At 42.0% G+C, this 23,154-nt stretch overlaps 1 protein-coding gene across 1 annotated transcript in view; it reads right to left on the reverse strand.

Annotated features, from left to right (window-relative positions):
- LOC121921591 (TBC1 domain family member 15-like) overlaps window positions 1–18,244 on the reverse strand; it is a 722,109-nt gene extending 703,865 nt beyond the window's left edge. Inside the window, exons 1-9 of the mRNA XM_042449886.1 lie at window positions 18,085–18,244; window positions 15,181–15,297; window positions 13,180–13,394; window positions 10,005–10,184; window positions 9,778–9,863; window positions 8,843–8,946; window positions 5,563–5,630; window positions 3,155–3,301; window positions 1,555–1,645 (exon numbers count right to left, since the gene is read on the reverse strand). Coding sequence (XP_042305820.1) covers window positions 1,555–1,645; window positions 3,155–3,301; window positions 5,563–5,630; window positions 8,843–8,946; window positions 9,778–9,863; window positions 10,005–10,184; window positions 13,180–13,394; window positions 15,181–15,297; window positions 18,085–18,188 — 1,112 coding nt within the window. The 5' untranslated portion in view covers window positions 18,189–18,244. The remainder of the gene's footprint in view (window positions 1–1,554; window positions 1,646–3,154; window positions 3,302–5,562; window positions 5,631–8,842; window positions 8,947–9,777; window positions 9,864–10,004; window positions 10,185–13,179; window positions 13,395–15,180; window positions 15,298–18,084) is intronic.
- Window positions 18,245–23,154: the final 4,910 nt, after the last annotated feature.

The raw sequence follows: 23,154 nt of genomic DNA on the forward strand, positions 1-23,154 counted from the left end.
GGCTTTGGTGTGACTTCTGGACTCTTAGGACGCATGCATCATTGAAACACCATACCTCCACTGTGACTCGAAGCAGCTTTATTTTGGCTGTCTGTAACAGGCCTGAGAATCCTTTTTAAAATCCGCACACTTCAAACTATTTAGGAAACAGTCATCCCCATATCTGAGTCCACTAGTGACCACTGCTTCATTTTTTCCTGGCATCTCTATGCAGATTGATGGCTCTCTGACTGGTACCACTCCACAGACCATCACTTTAAAAAGCACTGCCCTAAATGTTCTGGACTGCAACTCCCAGTATTCTTGACCATTTGGTATGCTGGATAAGACTGGTGGGAGTTGGGATCGTGAGCAACTGGGATGCATCAAATCAGAAAAGACTTATATGCAGCATATAATAAATAGACATGTGGGTTTAAACACAAAGGGATAAAAAAACCACCTGAATGCCACTGGCCTATGATGCAAAACACACTGTCCTCCCTTCATTGTGACTTTAACACACTCAGCAGAACAAGAGACACTAGTGCCAGTCAGCACTTGAAATATTCCTTCGCCACCATTTAGTGAGCCCACCGCAACATAACTATACAAGTGAATATTAAAGCGACATCTCAAGAAGAGTGAGGTTACCCTTCTTTGTTACAACCGTAAGGTAATGTGATTACCTTTCTTCTTGGAAAAATGAATTAATTATAAACCGTAGCTGGTTAGTTCCAAAGTCTACCTTTGGAAATACAGAAGGTCAAATTTGCAAGAAGAAAAGCAAAGGTTTTTGTATGGTTTCTGTATGGCTTAATATCTAAAAGATATATTGATGCTGACTGTACAGAGTAATCTTGCATAAGAAATTGTTAAAAATATGCTTAATTTGAATGATTTGATTTATACAAGTCACAAAATTCAGCTTTTTTGCTGCAGAATGTGGTTGCCTCTAAAAGCAGCTTTCCCCAACTTTGCATCCTCAGGTATTTATTGTTCAGTTACAGCTCCCATCATGCCAAGCAAGCCTTGCCAGTGATTGGGGATGATGGGAACTGGAGTCAACTACATCTGAAGACCCAAAGTTGGGAAAAGCTGTTCGAGTTTGTGATTGATAATAATGCTGTGTTAGGATAAGAGCTTGAAAATGATTAAAGATGAATTCATGATCTCTAATTTGTCAAAGCTTTCAGCATTGCTTATAAAAGTTGTTTAAATGCTTAAATGAGAACAATGTTAAGGTTGAGTAATAAGGGAAAAATCATGTTATTTTGATCTGTTTAATTTTGGGGCATATTTGCAGAGGGGCTGACCATTTTTGATCCTCTTTATCTATTATGTTCTTTGAAACATACTTAAAACCAGCTACAGTTTATAATTAATTATAGTTACTAGTGCAGAATTAGTGATTGAAGCAATAATATAATTATGTTTCCCCCTAAAATGATCACTGTCAATGGATTAAATCCAAAATTAAGGGCAATGAGTTAGGCTAATGCCCAATGTTTTAAAATTCCGGTCAAAATCACTTCTATATCCTCTTCCTTCTTGGATGGGCAGACTCATTTTTACCTGAGGCAGAAGATCAGCTTTTCCTTGGACACACTCTCTATGTGGCTGTACAGTTCTGGGTCCACATGTCTCAGAACTTCCTCGCAGATTTCTGCATGGACACAGCAGGAGAGAATGAGGTCTTTGTGGATCTCCTGCTGCCTCCTCCCAGCACCTCTCTTCCTGCTGTCATCTCCTCCCTTTTCTCTTGGAGGAGCAGCAACAATGGGCAAGAGGGGGTGATGGTGGGTGACAAAAGAACCGACTGTGTGATCTTACTGTGCCACATTGGCAAAAAAAGGTCAGATCACCTTGAAGCCAAATGAATGTTCAGATGAAAAATTAGACATACACAATCATTTGCTGAAATGTCCCCAAGACCAAAGAAAAATCATTAGGGCGTGCAGGAGTCAGTCAGTGGATCACCTTGTCCATCTTGCAATTTGTCATCTTTATAATTATCAGAAGCTGAATACGTTCAAAGCTTGGAAATGTTGTGAAGTCAAAGGCTTTCATGGCTGGCATCCATAGTTTTTTGTGGGTTTTTTGGGCTATGTGGCCATGTCCTAGAAGAGTTTGTTCCTGACGTTTCGCCAGCAACTGTGGCTGGCATCTTCAGAGAAATGCAGATTGATGGCTTCTCTGAAGATGCCAGCCACAGTTGCTGGTGAAACATCAGGAATAAACTCTTCTAGAACATGACCACATAACCTGAAAAACCAAAAATTTGGAAATGTTACTTTTTTGGACTACAACTCCCAGAACCCTCCTGTCTGTTCTGGCTGGGAGATTCTGGCTATTGTAGTCCAAAAGGTTACTTTCCCAAGTTTCAATTAAATTATACATCTATATGCATTTGGCTTCTTTGTATCATTTATACAGGCTGAAGAATTTACCTTTTCTTAGCACTATAGATTTAACAGTGCACAGTCCTTTCCTACAGCTATAATCTCATCTTCCAAAGCCTAATATGTACAGTGCAGCCAATAGAAGTCAGGAGACATTGCACCTACATGTATTAGTTAAAAATCCCCCTTTTTCTATCCTGTTGCTTAGTAACTGCCCACTCTCATCTCTTTTTTGCTCCCTAACAGAAGACAGCAATAATATTTCAGAAGAAGCCACAGTGGGTTTTCCAACCTCATTATGAGTGCAGTTTTCTCCTCATTTTGCAATTTGCATGAGAGATGTTCATTTTAACAAGTTGAAATGCAGGTTACGTGCCAATTTTGCTTCTTCCCCTATGTTCCAGGCAGGATGCCCACTCACCTTTATTTTATTTTTTAAATATACACATGTATACTTAAACATTTACAGGTTCACCCTTTCCCGTACTCTTTTTTTTTTTTAAATACAAATGTATATATACTGGAAAGGTACAAAAATGTTGTGATAATTGGACAACATATCTCTGGATAACATCACAGGCACCAGGCAGTTGGTGGTTTCCACAATTCCCTTTCACTGAAAATTTGTGGAATTATCCTGTCACTACTATCAATAATTTCCAAGCTTAAGACTGCAGATTACTTTTGCATCAAATGTGGTCTTGGTGCTTCTAAACTAGTGCCACTGTCCAATAAATGTTGCATTTGTCTTCAGCCCTCCTTTTCTCACTCACGTGTCTTGCGGCGCACACCCATGGTTGTGAACCTCCATGCTGAACGTCGCATGTATCCCACAAAGCACCAGAAGGCTTCGGTCTCATTATCCAGGGTCTCCAGAAAGCGACTGGCAAAGTCATTCATGCCATGGCAGTACCCAATGTCTGCAGTGAAGACAAAAGAATGAGAAGCAGAAAAGAAGTAGTGCAAGAGGTGTGAACCAAAATTTCAGCCATTTGGGCAAAGCATGGCAAGCACAAAATTGAAATCTAGGTGACCTAGTTAGAAGTAGAACCATAACAGCTAGAAAAATGATAGTGTTACAGAGTCAAGAAGTAAGATAATTTCCTCTAACATTTTATGGGCCTTGTGTAATCATATACCCCTGTATTTTCACTCAAGGATGGCTATCTGAGCACACCTCTACAATTACACATTGCAAATGATTTCTCTAATGACTATATGCTGTGTGTATTTATTTCCATTGCAATAACCTAGCCTTCTCTGCTTTAAAAGCAAAGCAAATGCTCATTATTTGGGTTCAAAGCACACTGCAAAATGAATAATAAATACCCTGTAACACATTGGTATATTTATTACATAATATTTCCTCTAGATATCTAATTAGATGTAGGTTGTACTGGCTTCTGCTAATTTAAGTATGCACAGGACTACACCCCTAAAAGATCAAATTAACCTTGCCACTATGTAAAATGGCAGTCTGGACATGCACAAGCCAACTTGATTTTTCCATTACATGCTTGGATCTGTGGGCTTGTGTGCTCAAGTAAAGATGTATCTATCTCCAGTTAGACTGACATATAGGAATCTGAACAAAATTAACTTCCTAAACTCTGCAGATTTGCAATGACCAGGATAGAAGGTGGAAGATGGCTTTTACAACCAACTTGCTGATTACTTTTTTTTTTTAAAATCATTCAGTGGTTTCATTGAAGTAAAAATAATGACTCTGGCTCCAGGGATGGTGTACATCTGCCATTTTGGGTGTGTGTATCAGAGAGCCAACATGCAATAGTGGTTTGAGTGTTGGACTAGGACACTGCAAGACCAGATTTCAATTCCCGCTCAGCCATGGAAATTCATTGGGTGACCTTGGGCAAGTCACACTCTCTCAGCCTTAGAGAAGGGCAAGGGCAAAACCCTGCTGAACACATTCTGCCAAGAAACTCTTGTGACAGAGTTGCCTTGGTCACACCATAACTCAGAAGTGGCTTGAAGGCACACAACAACATCTAATAGCTCATCCCAACCTCCTTCTGATAGCCCCCCTGCCCTAGCTGTCAGAGCTGCAGCAGTAGGGCAGGCAAAAGTAGTGTAGTTTTCCATTCCCCAACATGTGCTGTACATTGTAAAGACATAACAGGGGAGGCCTGAAAGCTATCAATGCTTATTGCCATTTTAAAATGTTTCAAGGAAAATCTAGGATTTATCAGTGATTTATCAAGAACATGTGGCAGAAAAACAAAACAGGGAAGTCACTGATAAATTAAAATACATAATTTGAAATAAATAAAAGTCACTCAAAAATTAATTGATTAAGTTTAAAATGTGGCTTGTTTAGATATGTGCCTAGTTTGTTCTTTTATGTTGTGTTTTTAACTGAAGTTGTGTATTTGTTGGTCTGTTGCTGTTCCCCACCTCAATCCATGGGGAGAGTCAGGTAAGAAATAATAATAATAATAATAATAATAATAATAATAATAATAATAATGTGATTATCCATGATGTTGTGGTAGATTTTGAAGTGCAGGCAACTCACCATGGTAGTCTCTTTATATTTGCCCCCTTGAAGAGTCCAAAATTCAAGTAGCAGTATTGATCCATCTTAACAAATCAAATTGTTTCTAGCAATTTTCATCTTCATGAAGAGCTAAGAGGTCGTAATTTACCACTTAAGACCAAGATACAGTATCCCTAAATACTTTGTGTTAAATCAGGGCTCTCTCACAACAATATATTGTTGCTGGTAATATCCCCCCCCCCTCTCTCATTCACACACAGCACTACTATGAGGAATGCTACTAAGCTCAGAGAGAATAGAGAAGCCTGAGAGGGGTGCCAGCTGATGCCAGGGTCCCTGCTCATCAAAACACCTCAGTGCTTCAACTCTGAGAAGCCTGGCTGTCCTACAATATGAGTGATAGCAGCAGGGATGTTCAGCAGCTACCCATGAAAATAAAGCTGGTTCAGTTCCGAAACCTCCTTGGGAAATGCTCTAAACTTCTTTGACAAACAGTTTGGATTGAAAAGGACTTGCCAAATTAAAAGCACTATATAAATGATGAATGGCAGAGCTGTAAAGTGTCAGAAAATGAGGTGAACAGAGCAGAGAAACTGGCAGACACAGAACTGATGCCATCAGACAAGATTCCTGGAAGCAGGTTCTGTACAGCACTTTCCTCACCTTGGTGGAAGGCCACGTATGTGATGAGAATGTCTCGGAGATAAAGTAGGTTCACTAGTCCCTCACATCTGTAAAGAGAAAGAAAAGCCACAGGTTGGTACATCCAGGTTTGATTAAAAAATGAGAGAGAGAGAAAGAGAGGTGCCCAGCCTTGTAGGCCCACCCTATTCTGAATTAGAAACTCTGCTCCTATCTGAGATATATGGAGGCTGGGTGAGATTACTCAGTGATGACAGAAAGGCAAAAGCTCTGTCTGGTCCCCTTGATGTTCAAACTATACACAAAGTCTTTGAGTGAGGTCAAGAGCAGTGGGGTTCGAATATTGTGCAGTCCATACATCTATGACAAGCTGCTTTGATGCTCCTACAGCGTGGAAATGATATTTTTATACACTTTAACTGCCATGGCTCAGTGCTATGGAATTCTGGGGACTGTGGTTTTATGAGAAATTTAGCCTTCTGTCAGAGAGTTCTGCTATCACAATTCCCATAATTTCATAACATTGAGCCATGGCAGTTAAAATGGTGTCAAACTGGATTATTTCTGCAGTGCAGATCCAGACTAAAACTCACAGAATCCTCTAGCTGCTGTGGCCACAGACTGAGGGGTCTGGGAGCTGTAGTCCAAAACAGGAACTTTTTTGAGTTCTTCTCTTCATAGAGGAAGGTATGCAGGTGCTGGACTAGTGCCCAGACACAGTAATGGGATTGGGCAAGGCCTGACAAATTGAAGTTGAATGCAGGCATAATGCAAGTTTTACTTGTAGGCAGTTACTCAGACCAGATGACCTGGGTTCATACTGAGCTAGAGAAGATTGCACTCTCTTTGCAAGATGAGGTTTGTAGCTTGGGGATGCTCCTGGATCCCTTACTGCTATTAGACGATCAAATAGCCCTTCTAGCTTGGAGTTCCTTTCCTCAGACTATTATGGCTTATTTAGAGACAGATAATCTTGCTCTGGTAACCTCCCATAATCTCTTTTATGTGCACCTGCCTTTCAACTTGGCCAGAAACCTCAGCTAGTGAAAAATATGGCTGTGACTGTCTTAGCAGGGATCCAGACATTACAATAATATTATTGTGGTCCTTTGCAGGTTTCCAATTGGTTTCTAGGCCCACTTCAACACACAGGTTTTGACCAAAGTTTGGAAATACTACTTTTCTAGACTGCAGCTCCCAGACTCTCCCAGGCAGTCTGACCTATATTCATACTGTTTGGGGGATTTAGCAAGATGCAGTCCCCAAAAGGTTTCAGTCTTGACCAATAAATAATTACAAGGCTCAGAATCATAGCACCTGATGGAATGCCTCCTCCCACTTGTGGCTTCAGGTCATCTAGGAAAGCCAAAGTTTGGCAAGTGGGTATGACAGAGAGAGCAGTCTTGGTGGCCATCACTCTTGCTTTGGAACATTCCCCAGGGAAGCCCATCTGGCACCTTGCACAATTATCTTTGCACCACCAGGCAGAAGATTTCTTTATTGTTGCAGGCACTTCATGCATTTTTGATCTATTACTTTCGTATTTTGAAGATGGCTTTAGCTGGTTTGTTCTATCTTTGTAGTTTGTATTTTTTGTGGTGCTCTGTTGATACATGCTTCCTAGATTTTTATACTATGCTGGATTCCAATGATTCATTGTGGTTTTTAAAATTTTTATTATGATGTATTTAACTGTTGTACTATGCACAAAGAACTAGTTTTATGAGGCATTTCATTAATGTAATAAATTTTCCTCCTTCTCCTCTTCCTCTTAAGCCCCCCACCCCCACCTTTAAAGCACAGGGCAGGGGCTCTAGTTTGACGAGAGCAGTGGTTCCAGGGGAAGAAAGTGGTATCCTTTGTCATGCACTGTTTTTCCAATTTAATCCACCCCATCCCCGCTGCTCCCTGCCCCCGGCACTATTACCAAGGTGGGTGTTTACCAAGAAAGCAGCTCAGTGGGAAGTTAAAACACCCCTTTATCCAGTGTAAAGGCCATAAGCAGTGTGGCCATGTGTTCTGTTTTACAGTGGAGAGACCTCTAAAGGAAGATGTCATCTATCTGAATGGCTGTCCAGATCAAGTTTAGTTTCAAGATAAAGATAAGATGGAAGAGTAGTGGTCTTAAACTTGTGAATCTATCTGGACAGTAGGCTGAGCAGGCAGGCTGACCAATCACCAGGTCACTGTCTTACACACTAAGGTGAGAGGTGCTGTATTTGTATTTCCATTTAAATTATAGTAATCGTTTATAGATTTGATGATAAGTTATATGCAAAGCTTAAGCACATATCTTCTTCTTTTCTTTTTCTGTGGCGATGCCTAAGTGGCCACTGTAGCTCTGAACAATACTGGAGTACTATTGACTGCTTTTAAACATTAAAATAGAAATTGTCAGGAGACACAATAGCAGATGTCATATCTGTCTTTGCCATCAGGTTTTAGTTTTGAATGGCTTCTTTTTTGCATATTGCAGACTGAGAAGTAGGGAGAGAGAGAAATTTCAGCTGGCGAACACTCAGAGGTTGTTAATATGTCAAACTGAGTACTATAGAAAGCCAGATAATCCCAGAAAGTAACATGTTATGATTTCCTTCTTGGAGAAGAAGACAGCCATATGCAAACTTTGGTGAAATCTGCCCAAGCATTCTAGTACTCTAAATGAGGAGTGGATAGGACAACCTTAAATCCTACCAAATCAAAAACAACACATAAATTATAGACTCAGTTTAGAAATTGGATTACCAGTTCCCATAATCTCCCAGTCAGCATGGGCAGCCACCATGTTGGCTAGGATATCCTGGTGACTGCATTCCAAAAAGGTAACTGTTCTACTTGTACGCTACCCTAAGAGCTCGTGATATGGGGTGAAAAACAAATATTTTTATTAGTAAGTAAACAAATAATAAACAGTTCTAAGCTGACCTAGGCACTGGGGAAGGAGGGTCAAGCGCGCACACATGCACCCCTCCCTTCTTCCCTGGCACCACACATGTCCAGCATCCTCCCCAGAAACCCTCGGTAGGCATTTGGGTGGTGGGCATCCCCCTCCCAAAGCCCCAGGCACCTGCACTGAGTGACATCAACACTAGGGACATGAGTGCCCACCAGGAACTTCCTGAAGAGTGGGGTATAAATAATAATAATAATAATAATAATAATAATAATAATAATAATCTGAATTAACAAGTCCTGGTTTTACTATGTTTTTGCTGTGTGCCACTACCCAGCTCTTTGTTTCGGTTTGGTTAGGACTGAGGAAGTGTATATGTGTGTGGGTGTGGGGGAAGCAGTGTCTTACTGGAAGAAGGTTCTATGCCGATCAGTTTGGGGAACGTCAACATCAATGTCTTTTAGTGCTTGTTGGAACTGCCGTTCATCGATGTACTGGAGAGGCAAGTTATCCTGGCAAAGAGAATTGTATCAATGTTAGTATAAAGCCTAATTGGTCCTTATAAATTCCATGGGGTAACTATAGGTTGACAGGTGACTTGAAGACATCTGTATATACACACAGTGCATAAATACCCTAAAAGTACCAGATCCCCTCTGATCTTGGAGGGGTCAGCCCTGGTCAGCAGTTGGATGGGAGACCACCAACACATACCAGGTGCTGTAGGCTGTATTTTAGAAGAAGGAACTGGCAAAACCACCTTTCTTGCCTATGAATACTCTATGATATTTATAGGGTGTCCATTAGTCAACAGGCAACTTGGAGGCACACACACATGGGCGTGCACATTATGGGAGTCCCCATAAATAATACAGAGTGCCATTTGGGAAAAAAACATTTTCAGCCTAATCATAGCTGTTATATAGTGGTGGTACACGTGTCATCTGCACACAATTTAACATCTGGGGACAAGATAATCAGAGCCACAATCAAGTTTTCCAGCAGTTTAATCAAAAGATAGAAGTAGGCATGGGGAGTGAGGGTTAGAGTAGACTGGATCCACAACACTGGGTTAATTTTGGGTTTTTTGATACTGTTTTCCCAGTCTAAACTGCTTGCTCTGTCTGGCTGCCCAGGGCTTTTGGTGATTGGCCTAAATCTTACTGTTCCTAAGCAGAGTAACTATTGTAACTATTGATTTACCAAGTTGGCCATTGTTCCCGTAGGTTTACTGTAGTTTGGACTAGCAATTGGATTTAGGCTGTGGTTCACTTCTGTAAAGGCCCACCCCTATGACTAAACTTCACAACTCCCAGAGTACTGATTATGGCTTTATTACTCACTTCATTGTAAATATTCGTAGATGGCTTGGCTGCATCAAGTTCCCTTTGTTGTTCATCATGCTTCTGGATGGCCAAACAAAGCTCCACTGTAGGGGAAAGTGAGAAGTATGCACCATAGCACCTGCTAGCTATGGTACCTGCAAAAGAAATTGGGGAGGACTCTGTTGCCCCACCCAATGGGAGGATCCTAGATAAACAGAAAGCTAAAAGGCACTGGTGGCACTTACAGTCAGAGTGAACTCTCATGGTGGCAGCCCAGGGGAAGCGCTGTTTCCATGATTGTTTCATCCAGTGATACTGAGAGATCATTTGCTGGTCCAGCTCTCTCCTTTCTTCAGTTGTGGATTTCTCAGGATACACGCCAAAAAGAAACTTCCAGGTGATTTTTCTCTCACTAGGGTGGGTGCCTTAGACAAGAAATAACCCCCACATCCAGCCATGGTAGGTAACAATCATTCAAGAGATGTAAAGACACCCTCCTCATTCTCTCTTAGCAATGCAGTATTGGTGGGATGGACTCAGAGTTGATCCACTAATTTAAGCTTCCAAACTTATTTTTTGTTACCCTGGTGGGGACTTTGTTCTGTGTGTAGAGAAGAAGATAACTCTCTGGGAAAGGGTTAAGCACCTCTCCCCATTACTATCTTTCTACTTGATATTGCTCTCTCCTGAATTTGCTTCCCCTCACTACCTGGCTCCTTTCTTTCTAAAAAGATCTTGCTTGGACTTTGATATGCAGAAAAATAAAGAACCTGGAAGTGGTCTTTAGCATCCATTATTATATTCTGTGCCCTCCCCTATGTCTTGTTCAGAATCACAAAATATACACCTGATCATGTAATATACCCCACACTTGATTAGAATTACTCCAGCCTACTGTGCACCAGTATTGTCCAAAACCTCCATTAGATGACACACACAAGGCAGATGTCCACTTTTTCACTTGCCATGAGGGAAGTATGCAACCACTCTTGCAGAGTGTAACAAATGGATGCTCTTTCTTGGAGCAGCAATCGGTATCATCCTGGTAGTTGTGAGACAATCTCAACAACTAACTACAAAGTTGGGAGAAAAGCTGGGGTAGTTCAACCAATTTATTATTTAGGCACCTGGACAGTAGAGCAGCCAAACCAGAGGAGAGACTAGTGATGTGCCCACCTTTTGGTATGTCCCAGTCCTCGATGCTCATCATTTTTGTTTTGGCTAGTTAGCCAAGAGTAAAAATTATGGGCCCTTAGGGATACATGATAACAAGATTGAACTGGCTTCAGCTTTTAAGTGGCCTGCCTTTGCTTTTCATATTTTCAAATTAGGATCTCTGGTGGGATCTATAGATTACAAATAGCAAAGAATTACAAAGCAAGAGGGCACAGAATCTTTTAGAGGTCAAGGCGTTTGTGTGAAGCACTGTAGAGTATGGCCTTTTGTTTTAAGAACATAAGAAGTGCCTGAAGGTTCTGATCCAGAGCTTGGAATCAATACTTATGGGACTAAATTCCCATGATTTCCCAATCAGCATGGAGAATGTGCTTCTTTTGTGATGATTATGGCCCGTTATAAATGGGCCAGAAAGTACGCGGAGAGCGCGTACTAGGGTTAGATAGGGGCGGTGCTTCCACACCCCCTAACCCTAGTGCGCGCTCTGCGTGCACAAAATGGCGGCGGCCGTTCCACACGGCCGCAGCCATGACATCATGACCACGCTGCCTCTATACATGACGTCCTTGCTCCACGCCAGGGTGCTTAGTGCGCCCTTAGCGCGGAGCAGGAAGGAGCTCCGTTTCGGAGCTCCTTCCTGGTTTGGTCCGCTGGGCGCAGCCTTCACACGGCTGCGCCCAGTGGACCAAAGGAGAAAGGGGCCAAGCGGCCCCTTTCTCCTCCTCCCCCCCTCCACGGGGTGTCCTTGGGGCTTGAAGCCCCAAGGACACCCCTTTCCAGGCTGCGGGGAAGGGGCCTTTTGCCGCTTCCCCGCAGCCTGAAAAGCGACAGATCGGGGCCTCAGCGGCTGCTGCTCTGGACACTGAGGCCCCGATACCCCGGGGAAAGGGGTGGGTGCAGCCTGCCCCAAACACTCGGTCTGTAACCCGCCAAAGTTGCCTAACTTCAGGCCTGGGGAATTTCCTAGTGTTGCAGGACTGCACTGAACTCCCCTAAACCACCTGGGGTTGCACTGCTACTACTGCTGACATTCAGGCCTAACTCCCACTAAGGTTTAAACTGGATCATGATTCCAAATGATTCGGTTTAAACCACCATGGTTCCCACTTAATTTTAATCACTGAAGCAATTCGGAAACGGGGGGCCATAGTTTTTACCCATTTAACCCACATTTTACCCATTTTACCCAGCGTCAAAAAGACGCTGATAAAATGGGGTGTTTTTTGGGCTGAATCGATTTATTTAGAAATAAATTGATTCAGCCCAAGTGGGAAACAGGCGGATTCAAATCGGATTTGAATTCGCCCTGGTTCCCACTGGCAGTGGCTTTCCCCCGGCCTCTCCGCCCCAGCCATGCCTCCCTCCGTTTCCGGCCTTCTCCCGTCACTGGCCTCTCTTGCCTGCTCTGTCTCCGACCTCTCTGTCCCTGGCCTCTTTCCTTCTGCTCCCCGCGGCCTCTTTACCGGCTTCCTGGGTTTCTGTGCAACCTTCTTACCAGCCTCCCCTTGCAGCTGTCCTGATCTGATTCCTGAAACTGGCACAAACACAGTGGGAACCGCTGTGTTTGCTGAACCAGTTTCAGGAATTGTATCTAAAGGCAAGTGGGAATTAGGCCTCAACTGATGTTGCCAGGGCTCCTGTACCAAAATTTGGTGGCTATGATGGAGGATCTCAGTGGTGCAGGAGGGTGCCAGAATGCATATAGAACTCTGCAGACTATCAGAGAAGAGTGTCTCCTTATCTTGTAGAAGGAAAGGAAAGGACAAAAGGGCTTTATTTTTTATAGAAAGTGCCAGATTTTGGTGATGATTTAAATGCCAGACGCAAGCGTCAGATAATTTTGGCAGAAATAGGATGGGAAAGGCCTACAGAATCAGCTGGGAGTGTGTGCTAATGGTTTCCCATCCTTGCCTTTGTCATTTGACACATTGGGAGGTTGCCTGATTTGCAATCACTTCTCAACCCATATGGTCTGCAACCAGCAGCACAGTGTCTGGTGAAAGAGGCAAGATGAACAGCTTATAGTTTACACAGGGTGGTTGGGGGAATGAAAACTGATCAGTCCAACAACTGTGATATTTCTGTTCAGCGCTATAGTACTGAACTTGATTTCCCCCATAGCATCCTTAATAGTCAGCCCAGCTTTCAGCGTAGCTATCTACCCACTCAGGAGATGAAGGATACTAAAACTAGGCTGTGCCATCCCCAAGAAGATTCCTAGTGTGTAGATTGTTTTGCTAGTACCTCTCTCGTAGACAAGTTTGCGCATGCGGAAGATATCCAGCCTCCCCTCCCCATCAAATAGGCTGTAGATGGACTGGGAGGGAAGGGATGTGTTCTCTCTCTTAGAGCTGGAAGAAGTTGCACCATCTTCATTGTGCTGGTCCTTGGGGCTCTGTCTACTGTTTGCTGTTTCTTCTTGTTCTTGTTTGGGGTTTGTCGTGAGCTGAGCATTCTTTCTGTGTTGGCACCATTAAGATTTTTGTTTTGTTTTTGTTTGTTTTTTTGAAAAAAAAAGCAAAACATATCAGATTTTTAAAACAGAAGTCCCACAGATACCTCAATCTCCTGTTTAGGATGAAATTAGCTTTAGTACAAAACTAGAATTAAAACAAAGTTCCACATAAATTTAAAACTTGGCTTAGTACTTCAGACATAAAAGAAAATTTCTGTTGTCTGACACTTTCAAATTGTCCTTATAAATTTTTGTTTTGAAAAGATTTTAAAAGATAACCTTCATGAGTTTGACAGGTATCCTCTACAAAGAGGGCCTCTTCAGTGCTCCTCTTTCTCCAGGAGGTATATCTCTGGACCAATCATTGGCCTTTAAGCACTAACATAACCTGTAATGTTGCTGTGTGCCTCCAAGTTGTTTCCAACTTATAGGGATCCCTAAAGTGAACCTGTCATGGGGTTTTCATGGGAGGAGGGTTGACATTGCTTGTGAGGCTGAGAGACTGTGACTTGCCTAAGGTTACTCAGTAGGTTTCTATGGCTGAGCAAACCAAATCTCATGCAATCCTAATTTAACCACACTGGCTGTCTTCTCTTAATAGTGCTTAAATTAATTTTATAGGCCCTAAATCTCTAAAGATACCATATCCAGTTTGATGTTGGAAGCTAAGCAGGGTCAGACCCTGCAGGTACTATAAGGTATATTTCAGAGAAGGCACTGGCAAAAATACATCTGAATATTCCTTACCTAAGAAAACATATACATTCGTGATAGGCAACTTGAAGAGGCATGCACATGCATACATGCACATTTAATTGGCTTTTATAAGTTGTTTCTCCCTTATCCAAAATTATTGGGACCAAAAGTGTTTTGGATTTTTGGAGTTTTTTATATTTCAGAATACCTGTATTTGCAGGTATACATAATGAGATATCTTGCAGATGGAACCCAAGTCTAGACACAGTCTTCCTTTATGTTTCATATACCTTATACACATAGTCTGAAGGTAATTTTATACTTTTTAATATGTTCGTGCTTGAAACAAAATTTATGTACATTGAACTATGAGAAATGAAAGGTGTCACTATCTCAGCCACCCATGTGGACAATTTTAGATTTTGGGGTATTTTGGATTTTGATGTTTTGGATAAGGGAGACTCAACCTGCAATATTCTAAATTTTCACTGCTAACTTTTAACCCCTTTCCCCTTAATTTTGTTTATCAAGTGCAAATACAGACTGGCATCCATCAATCTATTAACAGAGTTTCAAATAAAAGTAGATTTATGAACCAGGTTTTAAGTTCTGTTTAAGAGCTGTTGGTGGCAGAGCCAACTGTACTTCCCAAGAGAGGAAATTCCAAAGTGATGGGGGCCTCCTCCAAAAATACCTTTTTTGGTGGATGACCTGATGAAATGTGGTGGGCACATGAGCAGGCTGTGGCTGATCATAAGCACCATGAAAAAATTCAAGCAATGTTTGTTAGTAGAAAAAAGTAACAATCTGAAGTGCACTGGGGACCAATTTAACTAGTACATAATAATGATTGTCCAGGCTCCACAAAGCAACAGAATAGCTGCATTTTGGAGCAGCTGAAGCTTCCAAACTGCATTCAGAGCTGTTCCTGTGCAGAATGCATGGTAGTAGTCCAACCCAGATATATCCAAAGCCTGAATAACTCTGGCATGGTCTGCTTACTCTAGCTAAGAGTGTAATTAGTGAATCAGTTATCCTCCATTCCTTCTAAACCAGCCAAGCCAAACAATTTATTCTCTGGTAGATGCTCTGACCTTATATAGGATCCCAGACATGGACACAGAGTCTGCAGCAGATGATTACTGGAAACCTGTTCGAGTACCCACTGGGCCTGGTACTTAGCAAACTGAGACAGCAATGTGGTGCTTTCTCTGTGGGGAAGAGAAATGAGCAACAATGCAGAAGGTATCAACAACAGGTATCAACTTTTCTGTTGGTTTTACTAGAATAGAACCATAGACTCTTAGAGTTGGAAGGGATCATAAGGGCCATTGAGTTCAACCTACTGTCATGCAGGAATTCATTGGTGTGTGTATTCAAGCTGTTTCCAACTTATGGTGACCCTAAGGAGGCCCTGTCGTGGGTTTTCCTGGCAAGAGTTCTTTAGAGGGGGTTTGCCTTTGCTTTCCTCTGAGGCTGAGAGAGTGTGACTTGCCCAGGATCACCAGTGGATTTCCATGGCTGTGTGGGAATTTGAACTTTGGTCTTCAAAGTTTAGTCCAGTGCTTAAACCACTATGTTACACTAGCTCTCAGTGCAGGAATACACAAGACAGGATTATAGACTTGATCAGCTAGAGTCTGGTGCAAAATAAAGTGAGACCTTTGGACCGATATGGAAACAAGCAAACAAAAAACAAAACAGAAAATTCACTGGCAAGCAATAGTTTTCATTAGGACTGTCTATATACATAAAATATGGTGCAAGTTTCAAAATCCTAACATTTCTTAGACAGGGTCATAAGCAGGTTAGCGGTGGGGAAGAGAAGTTTGTAGAAAGGGAGGCTGAAATGTCAGAATCATGCAATCTCTGTTATAATGAGATTGCATTATTCTGACATTTCAGCCTTCCTTTCTACAAAGTGATGTGAAGTGATGGAGGAGTGGGGGCAGACTAGGGTGACCAAGCCACTGATGCATTGCCAAAATGAAGAAATTCATCAAACAAAAAAGAATAAAAGATCTGCATATCATTTAAATATGTTTAACATATAGATACAAATTTAGAAACAATTACAGTGGGCCCTTGGAATCCGCTGGTGTTTAGTTCCAGGACCACCTGTGAATATGAAAATCTGTAGATGCTCAAACCTAATTAAATACAGTGTTGTAGTAAAATAGTGTCCATTTGTACAATGCCAAAAATCAAGGTTTGTTTTTTGGAATTTATATTTTTTAAAAAATATTTTCCAGCTCTGAATGTTTGAATCCATGAATAATGAATCCATGGATACAGAGGGCCAACTGTATAACAAATTTAAACAGAAAAGCAATCCATCTCACCATAGCAAGGGAAACTGTGACAAGTGTCACCTGCCTACTTTTTATAATGCTCACAGTGGAGGGCAACTTCAAGGCCCTCTCAGGTCTCCTTACTTAACATTTTCTTACTTTTAAAGTGGACTTGGGCTGGGGGACTGTCCTCTGACAACCTTTAAAAGAGAAGACTGTCTTCTATACATTTTAACACATAGCTAGCCCACTGTAGACATCAATAGTTTAAAGTTAAGCGTTGTTATGCTGTGCCTTTGAATTGTTTCCAAGTTATGGTAGTCCTAAAGCAAACCTATCATCGGGTTTTCTTGGCAAGATTTGTTCAGTAGGGTTGGCCATTGCATTCATTTGAGGCTGAGACAGTATGACTTCCCAAGGTTACCCAGTGGGTTTCCAGTCATTGTTGTTGTTTTTTTTAGTCTGAAGTTAAAGCTATCAGTCAAATGCTGGTCTCCTGGAGTCCAGTCCAGCACCCAAAACACTTCACCACACTGGCTCAAGGCCAGGTATACTAGATATAGAGTTAAATAATAGCACGATGCCCTACAACAGTGCGTGACTAAGAATTTGTGTTTAGTGATGGAACTGATCTCTGGATTCTTACACACACAAGCTCAATCCCTGGCACTGCCCTACTCTCCATCATTTTAGCAGGCTAGTTAGAACAGAATAGGTGGTGGTGGGGGGGAGGTAGTCATTGTCTCTGACTCTTTTGGCTTCTCTTGTAGATTTACTGCAAAACTTTCTCAGGAGATCTGTCAGTAGATCTAGATCTAACCTTTGCACATCTTTGGCTTATAAGATTTTGTAGATAGTTGATGGGAGAAGCCAGGTGGGCGAGATAAAATTTCACCATCTCCACAAACACCTAGCAGCTTAGGAAGAGTCCTTCAGAGTTGGACCCATATAACACAGCATCCCTATTTCCCTGCAATAGTAATCCAGAAATACTTACTAGGGAAAATCAAAGAAGAAAGTGCAAAGGCAGAACATAATGCTGAACATAAAGAAAACAAAAATAGTAAAAGAATCCCCATACCTAGGATCAAACATTGATAGACATGGGGACTGCAGTCAGGAAATCAGAAGAAGATTAAGAATGGAGAGGGTGGTTATGAAAGAACTAGAAAAGATTCTAAAATGCAAAGATGTACAACTCAGCACAAAAGTTACAATCATACAAGCCACTGTATTCTCTATTACCATGTATGGATTTGAGAGCTGGACAGTTAAGAAAGAAGATAGGAAGAAAATCCATTCATTTGAGATGTGGTTCTGGAGAAGAGTACTGAGGACAGCCAAAAGGACAAACAAATGGGTCCTAGAGCAGATCAAGCCGGAAACCTCCCTCGAAGCCAAGTTGAACAAGCTGAGGCTGTTTTACTTCGGACACATCACGAGAAGGAAGGACTCACTGGAAAAGACAATAATGCTGGGAAAGATGGAGGTAACTAGGAAGAGAGAAAGGCCACATGCTAAATGGATGGACTCTATTAAGGAGGACACAGGTATGGGGTTGCAGGAATTAAGCAGACCAGTGGAGGACAGAGGGTCTTGGAGATGTTTCATTCATAGGGTGGCCATGAGTTGAGATCGACTAGGGAGCAGCTGGAATGTTTTTGGAAAGTCCATGGTGGGAAACTCTTTTCTGGTGTTATAACTTACCGGATTGCTCTTAACCAGCTCCATAGAAGCTGATACACCAGGCCCCTCGGCTCTGTGGCCTTCATCCCCTGCCTTGTGGTGCCATAGGTGTGGGGGCTATACATGGATGTAAATGGACATGACTCAGAATCCCCTTCTCCACTGTGCCTATCTGCCTGCCTCCTTCCCTTGTCACCTTTGCTCGCTGGTAACACTGCGTGGAATCTTCTGTCCCCATGACATCATAATGGCCCTTTCTGCTATGGGAACCCATTCAGGGAACAAAGGTTTTCTGTCTGTTTAGTTTCATTGCACTTTGGCTAGATTTTCTCTCCTCAACATTTTCAAACAAGAGTGACAGATGGATTAGGCTGAAAGAAAAAGTGAAGGTAGGCATTGTTAACTACCATTGTTAATTTCGACTTATGGTGATCTATGAATGAAAGACCTCCAAGTTCCCCTATGATCCACAGCCATGCTCAGGTCTTGCAGACTAAGGGCAGTGGCTTCCTTGATTGAGTCCATCCATCTGTACTGTGGTCTTCCTCTTTTCCTACTGCCTTCCACCTTGCTAGGCATTCTTGTCTTTTCTAGTGAATTATGTCTTCTCATCATTAAATTAAAAATTTAAACTAATTAAAAATTTAATCTAATTAAAAAGATTGTATGTACAGTGCTGTGTACATTTACAGCGCTTTATAAATAAAGGTTAATAATAATAATAATAATAATAATAATAATAATAATAATAATAATATGGCCAAAACAAGACAGCCTTAGTTTAGTCATCTTGGCATCTCCAAAGAGGTCAGGATTGATTTATTCTAGGACCCCTCTTTACAGCATTCTTTATCCCATTTATCCACAAAACGCTTCTCCACTTCATTTCAAACAGATTGATTTTCTTCCTATCCTTTCTTTTCACTATCCAGTGTACATAGAAATTAGAAATAGGATGGCATGGGCAATCCTGACTTTAGGATCTTGTCTAGTCCCTTCATAGCTAGGGACTAATCCCAATCCTTCCTAATCCTAGGTAGACATTGTTAGTATACTTGACATACCCTGTATTATATTTTGGGCTTCCATTCTTGGAGCCAGGCATGTTCTTAAGAGGTCACAATGACTTTTGGAACGCCAGCAGAATTTCCCATGGGAAGGACATGTATACCTGAAGACATAGAAAGGACCCACATAATACCAAGATAAAAGCTGAGTGGGGTTGTTGATTGCTCTGTCCTCCCTCCAGGCTTTCTGCATACTAAAGACAAAGGGAAAAGTGAGTAAGCAAACACTTCCTACTTACCCTCTTCTGTATTCCCAACCAAATTTTGTATCCATTTATCCTGAGGTTGTGCTAAATCCAATAATTGTTTTAATTACTCTGAAGTTAAAGCCATCAGTCATTTCAGAACCCCATTGGGAATGGGATTGGCTGGTTGGGAAAACCACTAGGCTTTTGTTACATTACCAAATAGCACCTAGCACCCTTGAGGCTAGGATCTCAGGTATAAATATCAGTCCCAAACCTGGCACACAGTGTGTATTCCACTCGCTGCATCTTCCTCAGACACCATCTGATCTACAATCTGTTTTCCTTGGTGTCCTCTGCAGGACAGGTAAGTATCACCCCATTACAACCCTAAATCTCCACTATTAATTTCCATACCTCTGTTTCAGTTGGCTCTGAATGGTGTGTCTATTTGAACTGTTATTGTGTGTTTGGTTGCACTTTTGCATATTTCTAGATAAAAATCTGTATTCACCATACTTGGAGTCCTCTATCAGTTAGTACTGATATAAATGGATGGACACAATCCTCAGTGTTACCTGGTCCCTCATAAGCTTGTTTAAGCTAATCAGTTCCCCAACATTTAAAAGAAAAGCTGACACAGTTGGGGGAACCCTCCAGATCCCACCTCTTTGGCATTTTCTGGGGCAAAGTGGCATGGGGGGGGGGAAGGAATTTAGAGAGTGGCTTGGGTAATGCTGCTTGTAGGGCAAAGACTGCCCTGACTGGGTAGAACCATTACAGTCTGAAGGTATTTCACAATGCTATAGGTGTCCTCTCTCTGAATTGCATTGTTATTATCTGCACTGCAAGTGAATATTTTAGTGAGCCATCCCAAATTGTGCACAAAACAGAACTTTTTGTGAAAGTGGAGCTACAGCAGGGAGGGGGACATCAAGCCTGCAAGCCAAGTGCAGCCTGCAGGTGTTCATGATCTAGCTCTTAAGCTTCTTCCAACCTGTTATCTCCCAACAGTGGTAGCAGTGATGGCACCCATTTTAGTGAGGTTGTGAATCTTTTTTGAACTTTAGACAATCTGTTCAAGGTAATGAATGTGTTTTGGGACCAGTGTCCAGTATCTTAGTCCTTTAAAATTCAGACTAGAACCCAGAGTATCCATACTAGAACCCAGAGTATCCCAGTCCACTATTGTTAGAGCAGCCAATTAGCACTGGATAAGAACTATTTAAAGATATTGGCTATTGCACAGAAGGGTGGTATGTTGTGCCATACTGTTCAGGAAGTTGTTACACTGGGTCTAAGTCCTGAATAGCTATATCTATATCGAACTGAGCAAGATGTTGAATGCTTTTTGGGAAAATGTCCAAATTGGCTAGAAGTACATCAGCCTGCTCTGTGTTGGCTTTCCCTTCATTCCCATACCAACAATTACAATGCAGCTCCCTAAGAACTGACCCCTTCCCTAAAAATAGAAGGAAAAAAGATCCCTGTCCCTGAACAGCATTGTGCTCATTGTGTGTCCCCATTCCTGCAGAACACTATTAGCAGAATAACATTTTTAAAATGTCACTATGTTTCTCTTTCATATAGGAAGAGCATAGCAGCAGGGCATGTTTGTTTCTCATGGAAAATGTGAATGGAGACAAATATCCTTGCGCTGCTGATAGGAAAGGGATCAGAGACCTGTGGCAAGACATGTTTTGCTTGTGCCAGTTATGGATCTGAAAGGCCTTTGGGCAAGAAGCGTTTGGTGCTCCTCACTGAGTCTACCCACTTTTTCCTCTCTGTAGTTGCCACTGCTTCTTTATTTCTGTCTGGGTCCAGTCCATACTGTTTCCCAGCAATAACTGCCAAGGCATTTAGAGGTGACTGCTCCTTTTCTTGCTCACTGGGCGAGGGCAAGTGAACAGGAAAACTAAAGCAAAGGAGAGGAAAAGTCAGAACCAGCAGGTTGCAGAGGTTAAAGGTGGGCCTCCTGTTGGGGCAAGTGGCTTGGCAGGTGACTAATAGTGCAAATTCTGACACAGACCTTAGGTGTGAGCAACAGAAGTTTTGAGATTCTGTCCCTGATGTATCCAGTTCTGGGATTACCAAGGGAAGGCAGGAGGAACCTAGACTGAGACTTTTGAGAGATGATGCTAGCCAGAATAGCTATAAGGCCTTCTACTAGTCTTCAGGATTAAAGATTCATCACATTTGGGAAGCGAAGGGGAAATATCTCATTATCTTACCTTTAGGCAGAAACCATACAGTATCGCTCTTTGATGGCACCACTTCTCTTTCTCAGGTTATTTGCAAAATTCCATTTTGTTTTCAGCCCTGTTTTTAGGTCATTTGATTGATATTTGGAAAGAGAATGCCTCCGTTAATGTGGCATTAATCTTCATTGTTGGCTGGGTTCATTAGTGCTCATTGCCTGGGGCAAGGGAGAGAATGTTTCAATGAACACAAGGGAAAATTTGCAGCCAGTAGTTTTTTCTTTCCTTTTGTGGGTGTGGAAAGTTGACTGTCAGAGCACACAGTGTGAGAATGAAGAAGAAAAGTGGGTGTTTGTGAAACAGAATATCTGTAAAGGCAGGTTTTTACCCTAAGCTGCTTGACTAGCTAGTGGATCTGAGTGTTCAGGAAATGTCTAGTAGGTTTTTGCTATGTGCCTACTGGACTTCTCATGACAACGTAAGACTGTTAATTCTAGGGGATCCACAGGCTCTAGTGGGAAGGGTCCCTCAGCCTTTGGCATCTGTGCACAAGATCAACCACATGTCTCCATAATGCCTGCAAATGTAGGCATACACCCACACTCATGAAAGCTTTAAGGGCGTTGCTAAACTAAGGGCCCATACAGACAGGCCAAAATAAAGCTGCTTTGGGTCACTTTGGAGGTTTGCTGTTTAAGCGATTCATGTGTCCTAAGAGTCTGGAAGCTGCGCCAAAGCCAAGCTCCAATCCTTAGGTCTGGAGTGTGACTTTGGCATGGCTACTGGGCTCTTAGGACACATGCATCATTTAAAAAGCATACCTCCAAAGTGACCTGAAGCAGCTTTATTTTGGCCTGTCTGTATGGGGCCTAAATTAGGATTTCTCTTCTCATCTAGTCCTGTTTTAAGATGAATAAACTTTATTGAAATGCAAGCTTTCATGGATCACAATCCACATTGTCAGAGGCATGAACTAAAATGTTAGAGAATCAGAGAGATGTAGAGTTCCAGACTATATGCAGCTATTGTGGAAGCAACTTCATTTTAGCTGGGGGAGCCTATATGTTATGGCACTATAGGCTGAAGTTAAAAGAGGAAATTGATAAGTGATGTGATACCAGTGCTCCAGAGACCCAGTGTGGTTTGAGTGTTGGCTACAACTCTGGAGATCAGAGTTCATTCCTCACTTGAGCATACAAGCCCACTGGGTTACCTTGGGCAAGTCATACTCTCTCAGCTGCAGAGAATGGCAATGGCAAACCCCCTCTGAAGAAACTTGCCAAGAAAACCTCATGATAGGCTCACCTTAGCGTTGCCATAAGTTGGAAATGACTGGCACAACAACAACATCAATGACGAGCAATGCTCTTTCAAGATATTTTCTTGAAGTAATGGGGACTGCAGATAGAAGCTCTGTTCTTGAGAGCTTAATTTCCAGGCTTGAAATAAGCCTCTTATCTCTGAATGCTAGTGGTATACAATAGTAAAAGAAAGTCCACCACTTTTGCAAGTAGGAGCAAAACTCCAAAACTGGAAGTAAGAGCTACAGTTTCTGAGTCCTTCTTCTGACCTCTCCTAACTGTTGTTAAGATTTTCATGACAGTTTGCTCTATGAGATTGGAACTCTGACCCAATGGAAGA

The sequence above is a fragment of the Sceloporus undulatus genome, chromosome 2 (assembly GCF_019175285.1).
Source record: "Sceloporus undulatus isolate JIND9_A2432 ecotype Alabama chromosome 2, SceUnd_v1.1, whole genome shotgun sequence".
NCBI lineage: Eukaryota > Metazoa > Chordata > Lepidosauria > Squamata > Phrynosomatidae > Sceloporus > Sceloporus undulatus.